At 24.8% G+C, this 12,089-nt stretch overlaps 1 protein-coding gene across 1 annotated transcript in view; it reads left to right on the top strand.

The window, feature by feature from the left end:
• Positions 1-3,951, top strand: part of LOC148569316 (uncharacterized) — a 163,378-nt gene extending 159,427 nt beyond the window's left edge. Inside the window, exon 2 of the mRNA XM_088483442.1 lies at positions 2,202-3,951. Within this exon, the coding sequence (XP_088339568.1) occupies positions 2,966-3,517 (552 nt within the window). The 5' untranslated portion in view covers positions 2,202-2,965 and the 3' untranslated portion in view covers positions 3,518-3,951. The remainder of the gene's footprint in view (positions 1-2,201) is intronic.
• The last annotated feature ends 8,138 nt before the right edge of the window (positions 3,952-12,089 follow it).

Below are 12,089 nucleotides of genomic sequence, written 5' to 3'. Positions count from 1 at the left end.
CGTAAAAAAAACCACATATGAATAAATAGTTTAAAAATAGTGGCATGTTAGTAAATTATAGTATATTATTTAAAAGGTCAAAAGAAACAGAGTGACTAAATAAAAAGAGAGAAAGAAAAAAATTTATTTAGAAAAAAAATTTATTTCAAATACAATAAAAAAAGAGTATTATGTAACACATTTTGATTATCAAATTAAAAATATATAATAAAGTAGTTTTAATTATAATAAAAAATATTATGTGATATATTTTGATTGTTAAATGATCAACTAATTAGTAATAATATATAAAAGAGCTAATGTGAGTAGAGAGGGAACATAGAAAAGAGAAGAGGAGAAAGGAGAGACTTCATAATTAAATTGCAATTAGAAAGTGTTATATATATATTTTGGTTGTGAAATTAGTAATATGTAATAGATATAATAAATTATTAATAATATATATAAGAGATAGAGTGATAAAGGAGGAAGAGAAATAGAGAAACAGAAAAGGAGAGAGGTCTTCAATTTAAAAAAATATATATATTTTAATTGCAAAAGAAGAATATTATGTGACATGTTTAGATAATAAGTTTTAGAAATTGTGGCATATTGATTAAAAACCTAAAAAAATGAGTGAAGAAAAGAGGAAAAATTCATTAGTTTTGAAAAAATATATATTATTTTAATTATAATAAAATAGAGTACAATGTGATACATTTTGATTGTCACATTAACGATATATTTCAATTTTAATTGTAATAAAAAAATATTATGTGTTATATTTTGATTCTTAAATTAATAACTAATATTAATATATAAAAAAATGTGGTAGATGAAAGACTGAAAGAGGATAAAATATAAAAAAAGATAAAAGAAAAAAAAAACCTCCTTAACTTAAAAAAAAAAGAATTTTTTAATTTAATTACAATAAAAGTGTATCAAGTATTATATTTTGATTATAAAATTATTATTTTAATAACAAAAGTTTCTATATAATTATTCTATAAGTCAGGTTTTACTTTAATTTATTCTTATTTTGTTAAAAAAAAAAGTGCTCTTCATGTATTTAGTGTGTGGCAATTTTAACTAGAGCAGCAAATACATTCCCTTACTCAAGGTAGTTGGGCTCAAGCTAAGTTTTAAGCCAACCCTATAAGACGTGTGCATTTAATTTGCATAGCACATCAAACAATTTTCTTCAGGTAGATATATCCCTTTTTTTTTTGTTCTTTTATTTGAATTTAATAAAGCTTATTTATGATTGAATCAAGAGTTTTTTATTAGAATATATTTCATTTATGAATGCAATATTTTTTTTATATTAATATTAGAATTGGACAATCAATAAAAATAATTAAGATGATACTAAAATATAAATTTATAATTTTATTTTTTTTTACAAAAGTATTTTATATATGAAAAGGTCATTCAATATTTATAAATGATAAAATAATAAAAGATAAAATCTAAGTTTAAAGAAAAAAATAGATAAATTTTATATTAAATTAAAATTTTAGAGTGAGTTCAATATTTGATTATAAAAAATTTTAACTCATAAAAATAAAAATAAATTTAAATATTTTTACTTTTTAAATCTACACATAAAATATTACTAACACAATAAGATATTCTTTTTAAATAGTGTATTATAAATAAAAAGTTTCACTTATTTTTTTTCCCCTCCAATAACAACCAAACTTGTATTGCATTATACTGGATGAGTCCTATAAGATTCTGATTGATTAGAGTTTTAGGAGAATTTTAATATTATATATGAAACTTAATATGCTTCTATATGATTCTTACATTATATATAATCGATATGAAACTTAATATATTTATTTCATTTTATTTAATTATAGTTAATGGTATTTTAATATTTTTTTATTTTTCTTTGTATACATTACTTAATAAGATAATAATTTTATGGAGCCTTCTTTAATGAAGAAAAAAAAGAATATTTTGAATTTTCATGAACTAAAATTTTTTATAAATTATAACCATTGAAAATTTGAATTGATGGCTAGAAAATGATACAATTAGTATTGGACTAGTCCAATTAGAGAATTATAATATAAATAGGAGTATGATGTAATAATGTGAGATATGCATGGTGTAATTAGAAACTCTACTTTCTCTCTTTGGCTCTAATTCTAGGAATTTCTCTTCTATTCTCTCTGTTTATCTCTAATCCTCTCTATGATGAGGCAAATTGGGAGCAGATTCAAACTAGCTTAGATCGCACCAAAATTTGTGCAACCTTGCAAAGTCATCAACGACTCCAACAGCCTCCAATTTTCCAGTTTCAGGCCAAATCAAACTCAGAATTCCCGCTCCTCAGCAACAATTCAACAAAGCTAGTGGCAGAAAATTCAATAATCACAGATTTCCGATTTTGGAATTCAGATCCAGAATATCAAATTGCAGAATTAGAGTCTACAACAGCGAAAGCTTCAGAATCAGCAAGGAATCCAGAAATTACAGAAGAAGTTCACATCAAAGGGGAAGAAGGAGACTCATCAGATTTCAAGTTGTTCAACCTCAAGAACAAACAAAATCAACAGAGGTGGCAGATCGAACAACAATTCAGCAATCATTATTGTCAATTTGTAATTACAAAGACGCAGTTTCACAATTTCAGCAAAATTCTTGCCAAAATTCAACAATCATAGAGGCAGCAAAAGAAAAAGAATCAGCGTTCAGTTTTGTAGTTCAACCCGTAGAATCAACAGATATTCCAGATCAAGCAGGATTTCGAAATTCAATTCCAATACCTCTAATTCTAGAGCACACAGAGGCAGAGGGGGTGAATCCACCACAGCCAAAGCCACCTTATGCATTTCCAGATGCAGCGGTTGGCCTGGCACCAACCACCAGCACCGGCGAGGCTGCAGTTCTACTCCGAGGCAGCGGCGCCGATCTCGGCGCCATCGCAAAGGGAGAGCGGACACTCGCGAAAGTCGGGGTTGACGGAGCAGCGACGATGGATGACGATGACGTTACCAATCTGACCAACCGTCGCGGCACCTCCACAACGGAGACGCGAGGAGCGCAGGGTGCGCCGAATTTGTCGACGGTCTCTCACGACGTGGCTTCGGCGACTGGTTCCAGGGAGTTGGGACGGAGTGGCAGAGATCGCAAGGTTCGGGGGTTCCGTCCAGTCTCTCCAATCGTGGCTAATCCACCACCACTACTAGCGGCTGTCTTCCCTTGGGATCGCGGAGGAGGAAACAATTGCGATGGCGGGCAGTGGCGAAGGGAGCAGGAAGGCAGTGCCGGTTCCTCCATGCATACAGAGAACAGCGGACAACAAAGAGACGGGAGCTGGAAGGCAGTACCGGCTCCTCCATGCGAGCTCGCGACGGCGGTTTTTCTTTGGAACCGCGATGGTGGTTTCAGAACAAGGTGGGTGAAGGATGCAGAGCATGGGAAAAAGGGGAGAAGAGATTCACCTATGAGAGGGGTGACTAATGAGGCTATGCATTGGAGACCCTTGTGGTATGTAGTGGGCCAATGGCAAGCCCAATTCTACTAGGCTGAAGCCAGCCCAACATTTTTGTTAACCGATCAAAGATCAATGACAATTTTTGCTGAAGGTATACTAAGGTCAAGGGTTATTTGATTTTTTTGGGTCACATCCTAGAAGCTTGTTATCTTTTAATAGATGAATATTATTTTAAACATTGGGATCCTGGTGGTATTATTTTTCTTAAGTAGTAGTGTAGAAAATATTATTTTAGGATCCTTTGATTTCTTTTATTAATTGTAATTAGCTTTTAAAAGTTTTATTAGGATTTATATTTTTTTCGCAACCTTGAGGACAAGGTTGTTTTGAAGGGTAGGGTAATGATACAATTAGTATTGGACTATAGCCCAATTAGAGAATTATACTATAAATAGGAGTATGATGTAATAATGTGAGATATGCATGGTGTAATTGGAAACTCTACTTTCTCTCTTTGGCCCTAATTATAGGGATTTCTCTTCTATTCTCTCTGATTATCTCTAATCCTCTCTAGTTTTTGATACAAATTCGTATCAGAATTTAAATTATTTATTAATTATATAATAATCATATTTTATATTTAAATATTTTAAAATAATTTTATTGTGAAATTATAATTTTATCTATTTTTTTCTTTTTTTTTTCTCTTTCAGCTATCTTATATTTTCATACTGAAACAACTATTATTACCGCCATAAAAAAAAAATTTCTCTTCTCATCACTAAGGTTAGAAGTGAATCAAACCAGCTCAGGAGCCAACTCGAGCTCGACTCATTAATAGTTCGATAAGTTGAAATCGTGAGCTGGTGAGCCGAGCTTGAGCTTAAATTTAAACTCATAAATTAAATGAGTCGAATTTGAGCTTGAATAAACTTCGCTCATTAACTCGTGAACTGACTCGAATATATGCCGCGTAATACATATTGATCTTTTCACTTTAGTAATTAAAAAAATTAATCTTGATATATTGTCTATAAAAATAATTTATAGATGTATTTAATTACATAATACTATGTCAAAAAAATTATGTTTTATATTAACTGTATGAAAATGATTAAAAAACGAATATAATTAAACGATTATATAAAATATTTTACACTATTATAACTAGATAAAAATTAAATTCTTTTTAAAAATCTTAATATATGCATTTCACACAACTATTTAGAAGTCTTACCATAAAAATGTCGAGTTTAAGACTTTGTCATAGCTTTGGAGGAGCTGAATCCACTTTAACTTGCATTATTGTTTCAGCAATGCAAGGAAATAAAACAGCTGCACTCCTCAAGTCATAAACTAATAAAAGTCAGAACTAAAGAAAAATTATTCTTTAAACCAGTATTATATTTAAAAATAATATCTGTTGTTAAAATCTTTTCCATATGGTAACAATAGGGTTTTTTAGGGGGTTTGAAGCTTTTCCTGCCCCTAGTTTTATAAGTCCTTGAATTGAAGTTTTTAATTATGGGAAAAAGTCCTTAGCTTCAACATAAGTAATATTTCTAAAAGGATAATTTTTTTAATGAAATTATTATCTATACTTTGCTTTTTTTTTTTTAAAGGAATTTAGCATTCTTCATGTTAAGGTATTATTATCAAAATAGACCATTTAAAATAGAATAAAAGTAAGAATTTAAGCATTTAAACATAAATCATAATAAAATTTAAAAGTAATAATACAAGTGGTGATCCACCATATTTGAGTGATTAATTTTTGGGTTAATTATTCTGTTAATTTTTATAGTTTTATCAAATTTATAATTAAATTTTTATATTTTTTTAATTGATTTTTTATATTTTTTTAGTTTTATAATTAGGTCATTCTTAATATAAAAAATATTAAAATTAATTGAATATTTTTTTGTAAATTTAAGATATTTATAATTAAAAATCTAATTAAATTTTTAACTGTATATTTTTTAGAAAAATATTTTGTTAATTTTAATTTTTTGACAAAATTAAAAAAATATAAAAATCTAATTAGAAATTTAATATAATTATAAAGACTAATAGAATAATTAAATCTTAACTTTTTTTTAAATATATCCATGAATATCATATGTTGATATCTACTAAAATCTAAAACTATTTTATATTATCAATAAATCACATTAAAAATTTTGAATAACCTTTACATAATAAAATTGAAAATAACTATAACAAATAATATATGGTAGTATATAAATAAATTATACCGTGAAAGTTTTATTCCATAAAAGTATTCAAACTAAAGCATATTTACATCATTTTTCTATCTATTTTTATTTCTTCCATTGAGTCAAATGACTAGTGCAAGTCGGAGGATGTATCTTTGAATTGATAAAATAGTGTACGATTTGTTTCTTTTTCATTTGGGGCTACTCTAGAAATAATTAAAAGATAAATTTAAATATTGTTACTTTTATTATCTGTATAAAAAAGACTTAAGAGTTAAGACTTAAGAGTTAAATTTAGATATTGTTACATCATTTTTCTATCTAAGTGTACCATTGTTGTAGATTTTTTTCATCATAAAACCTATGTGCAAGTTTGACCAAATCCCTTGCATCTTTTGACTCTCTTAACTAAAGTTCAACACAAAATCACGATGCCATTGCTTTAATGTTGGAAATAGAGAATTATGATGGTGACGGCCATTGATGATGAATTTTTTTATGAGATCTTTATTAAGAGAAAGTATATCAATCACACAATAATAACTCTCCAAATTAAATACTGTAATTAGTAAAGTGATGTGATGCATTTGAATACAGAATAATTTATATAATGTAATAGAAAAACATGACAGAATCAAAACATGATTATTTAATGTAATAGAAAATGGAAGTAGTTAAGATCAGCTTCCTTCGTCATATTAAAGCAAAAGTAATGCATCTTCATCCTCATACATACATAAACAAGCAATAAGAAATAAAGAAACGTCTCAAAATAGATATGATGTGTTTTTATATGTGCATGCATTAAATTAATTTATAAGATTGAATTTGATACGTAATTCTACTTTAATACAAAAGCCACGTTTCATTAAAAATATGAATTAAATTAATATACAGTATAAATTAAAATGAGTCATTCAAATATTTTTTCGTATATAAGAACAATGATAAAGACATAGAACATGATGTAAACTAGGAGTAAATGTGGAATAGAAGGTAAAAAATTATTCAATGTGACTGGCAGTTAGGATTTCGCTATCAAAGTGACCATTCAAAGAATTCTGGGTTATAAAATATAATAAATAACATTCTTTGTGGAGTTATATATTCACTCTATTATGAGTAATTGTAAAAAACTTCATTTTGCTTTGATCTAAATCAACTTTAAATTAATAAATTCTGATTCTAATTTAACATCCATCTAAACTCCAACTCCCACCTCACTCCAATTTAACACCATCAGCACTACCTATAATTTTTTATTTCACTATCAAATATTCAAAATCAACGAGAACAATAACAATAAGTCAACAAATTTAAATTAATATATCAAATATCTAAAACAAAGAACAATTCATATTACACAACCTAAAAATTTAACAACAAACATTAACATATTCAGCCAACAACAGTAGCAATAAGACAGTGATTACTTCTTTTTTTTTTATCAGTATCTCTTTATGACAATAATATAAAAAAGATAGTTACTTACATTATTTTTGGGTGGAATAATAGAATATGAGTTGATTCAGAAGAGCAAAGAGTATTTTTTTTGATCTGCTACTTTGAGTGGAATTAATATTATATATATTATAATTATAATAATGACTTAGACTCTTAGTTTAATAAATACATTCATACAATTAAAATTCATATGTTTAAATAATAGTTAATTTAAAAATTAGTTATTTTTTTATATATATAACAATATATAATTAGGTAATTATGTAAAAAAATTTACACCATTATTTTCACCTAAAAAGTTAAATAATTATTTTTTGTTACTATAATATCCCACTAATTAACTAGGTTGCTACAAGAATTATATATATATATTGGAAAACTATATGATACAAACTAAGGAATAGATGATATGGTATAATGCAAATGTGCTAACACGGATCACGGATGTACTTCCCCGTTAGTTAATTATATTTTTATTTTCAATTTAAATTTGATATAATAAAAGCTTTCATCTTCTTTCTTTAATGTGTGTGTATAGATATATGATAATGATTTTGATGGGTTGTTTGACATTTTTACTCTACCAATTCACAACATTATATTGATGAGAATATAAGGTGGCAGACAGTGGCGGAACTTGAAATAAAATTTTGGGGGGTCAAATAGAAAATAATTGTCAAAATATTTTTGATATGGACCCCATTTAAGATAAACTCGTCTAATCTCATCTTTCTGGTTTGGGTGATATTGCTAAATTTAAAGCAGTTTTTCAAGATCTCGTTCCAAAAAGTTAAGGTTAAAGTCATCAGATGTAACTTTTTGAACTTTTGAAGGTTATATCTCACTTTCTTCGTGATTCATTAAAGTAGAAAAACTATCTACATGTATTGATATTATAAAAGTTATATTTTCTCCTTCTTAAATATTAGCATTCCTCTTAAAAAATGTATCAATTCTTTGATTTTTCATTATTATTTTATATAAAAATTTGAATATATATCTTGTAAAATATGTAAAGAAGAAGTTAGAACGACAAATATTAAAATTTATAATATTTATTGATTTTTTTGTCAATTTATACAAATACAATAATATTAATACTTATGGAATATTCTATTATTTTTTATCATATATAAAATTAAATTAAATATATAAAAAATATCTAATTTTTTATATTTAAACTTAAAGATAGAGATAGTGTTGTTTATTGAACTTATTAGATACTTTAAGTCATAGTAAAGTATTTAAGTCAATTGAACTATTTTTTATCTTTTGAAAAAGTACTACTAAATTTTTTATAAAAAATTTGGGGGGTCATGACCCCTTTGTCTGAACTAAGCTCCACCACTGATGGCAAACAACTCATGTAATATATCTTCTTCCATTCATGCTTTGTATGTTCATTCCGATATATGTTCATTCCGATCGAATCTTATTCATAAAAATTCACACGTAATAACATGCTTCATGCCCACCCACAATGTTCCTTTATCTATCTTACATGTATATATACGTACAGTTAAACTCTAAATAAAACTTTACTATATTTCAAAGATAAATTATTAATGGTATAGAATAAACTTATAATTTGTTCTCGAGAAATATTGTCTAAACAGTTACATACAATTTATCGAAGGAAAAAGTACTCTAAAGAATTGGACACATTTAATTATTAAAAAAACCATTTTTTTTTATAAAAAAACAAATATATCATTAAATTATTTTTTATTTATTTGTTTATAAATATATCTATTTTTTAATTAACTATTATACTCAAATCTTTATTAATTTACATTTATATATAATAAAAATTTGTTACTATAAATCACTAATTTACCATTAATAAATAATTTCATTATTTCACTATACTCTCAAAAACCAACACAACATCATCATAAAAATGATAAAGAGATAACTAAATCACAAAATAATTATCGTTGTACTTTGATTTATCTCAATTAATCATTCCATTTCTTTGTGTTTTTGTCTCTTTTTATTTTTATAATTAGAATTCATTTCTAGTGTCTTGAATTTTTTTCTGCTAGGAATATGTGATTTGTTTGAGTGCATTTAATTTTTTCTTTTTCAATATTATTAGAATTGAATTTTTTTTCGAGTTCGTTGATGCGTAATTAGGTATCTCTTTGTAGAAGAATAATTTTTCGATATTAGTAGTTTTTTTTTTATAAAATGTTGTTCTTAATTCTCTAAATCTTATATTATGCATAGATTAATTAAACATAAAAAGATGAATAAGTTAAAAATAATACATATATAATTTAAAAAATATGTTAGCTGATGAGTTTCAGTGATATTAGATTAAAAGTATATTTAAAAAAATATATATATATTTAATATAATATGTATATAATTTAAAAAAAAAATTTTTTTACTATGGTATTAACATATTTGTTAATAAAATCTTTCAAAATATATAGAGAGTATAGTCGAAGCAAAGGATGAAAAAATATGTGCCTTGCTGTATATATGGCCAAAGTAGGTTGTAAAATTTAAAACAAAAAAAAGAGATTGTTTTACCATAAATAATTAATTTTACTCAATTAAGACCATTGTCTTATTAGCGTGTTGAGGTAACATATTTCTTCTTTTCAAAACAAGCTAAGATTAATTAGTAAAATAATTAAATATGAACGACAAATTTGATACCAATAACAGAATAAAAATTTAAAAGTAGAAGTTTGTGTTATTATTTATGAGAGTTGCATAGGTTAAACAATATCCTGTATTAGAAAATGCAACCTTATACCTACAAACATAATGTTAAACCAAAATATATAATGGGCCACCAATTTGCATCCCTACATACTCATTGGCCCCATTCTACACTTCTTATTACTTAATACACTCATGTATATAATAGGAGGCCTCATCTGTATCTTCCTTTATTATAATTAACCCTATCTCTTATACTCTTTCTTCTTTTTTGGAAAAATCTTATTTTATTATTTAATATATTGAAAGCAACAATATATATATATCAAGCTAATTATTTATATTATTTATTTTTTAATTAAACATACATGGCTTAAAAGAGTATATTATTTATTAAATCTATTTATTTTATACATTAAAATTATTTATTATATATTTGTATATAAATATATGTGTTGTTTAATTTTTTTAATGTATATTTTATATTTTCAATGTATTTGTGTATATTTTAAAAGATCAATCACAAGTTCACCAAGTAATTAATCTTCATGTATATATAGATATTCAATAATGTACATTTAGCTATCACAAAACCAAATACTTTTTTCTTTTTCCCTTAGCACTTTAGTAGGTACACTCCATTGAACGAAGTTACCACAATATTATTCATCACTTTAGTAACACCATTGCAAGAGCATCACATTCAATCAATTAATTTACCATCCATAGCATTAATATGAGTGTATGTGATCGTTTGGGTATCCATATATATATATATATGGCTATTTCATTTCTATTTTAATAATATTGTCTTTTTATTTAACACAAAGTTATATAAAGAAAATAATTATAAATATTGATTTATTTATTAAGTATATTTTAATAGAAATGATCAAATTACAGGCAAGACTATATAAATACAATAATTTTAAATATATTGTCATGTGAATTTAATGACCATTAATATATTATCTATAAATTATTTATTGGATATGTTTAATTTTAACTATTAAAACTAATTTAATGACTATAAATATATTCTTATATTTTTATATAAAAATTTGATTCTCATACTAAAATAAAAATTTGAAAATCAGCAAAATTTATTATTTTTTATTAATATTTTTATTTTTTTAGTTATCAATCTAATTTTTTGTCTAACAATTTAATAATATACTGTCAGCTCATATTTTAAATATTATTAACTAACTGCTAACTAAAAATAATAAATTATACTAATTTTTTAATAATTTTCCGAGATTAAGTATATAACATTCATGACTTTTTTTATTTTATATAATGTGACGCTAACAATCTTATATAAACATAAAATACTATAACTTACCTAATTAATGACACAACAAATAAAAAATTATTATTTATATTAATTTTATGAATATCTTACATATAAACATTACTTTTCTAAAAATGCTAATAATAATATTTTTTCCTCAAAAAAAAAAAACTATTAGCAATTTTATTGATATCTTATTTAAGCAAGTCTCTCACTTATGTCATTTTATAAAAATAAGTCAATTTGATAAAAAGAAATTAAATAGAACAGATTTATAACCAAATTCTATTAAGAATATTTATGTAATTTTACATTTCAAATATTTTATTAAAATAAATTACCAATTTTTTATTAGCCTTATAACTAATAAATAATATACCTGAATATCACTATTTTTTGCTCTATTAATAAATTAATTTCTACTAATAAGTTAGCTAGCAATTTTTTAATTAAAAGAAAAGGGAAAAAAAAAAGAAAAAGAGTTAGCTAGGCACGAAGGTGAAAGAGAAAAGAAGGAAGGAAACATACTTTGCAGAAAAAGATATGTGAATTACAGAAAGAGAAAGAGAGAGAGAGAGTGAAGGGAATGGGAATGGCACTTTCATTCTGCTTTTCAAAGTTTTATTCATCCTATAAATTATAAAATTCTTATTGCTTCCATCACCCTACATTTACACATAATAATAATAATAATAATAATAATAATAATAATAATAATAATAATAATACCCTTTCAATGTTAATATTTTATACATATATTAACACATTACTTTATATTCCTATACATTTTTGGTATAAAAAATTTTTAAACATTCTTAAAATATTAATATAATTTTAATTGTTAATGTCAATTAATAAATAATGTATATTTTTTATAATTAAAATTAATGATTAAAATTACTAATACATATATATTTTAAAAATATTTAAAATTTTTCCTATCCTATAATATAATCATCATAACAAAATTTATCTCTTCTTCTAAATAATCACATAATATAATTATATATAAGGT

Source organism: Arachis ipaensis, chromosome B4, assembly GCF_059453495.1.
Source record: "Arachis ipaensis isolate K30076 ecotype BB chromosome B4, ASM5945349v1, whole genome shotgun sequence".
NCBI lineage: Eukaryota > Viridiplantae > Streptophyta > Magnoliopsida > Fabales > Fabaceae > Arachis > Arachis ipaensis.
This window is presented reverse-complemented; position numbering and strand designations above follow the sequence as displayed.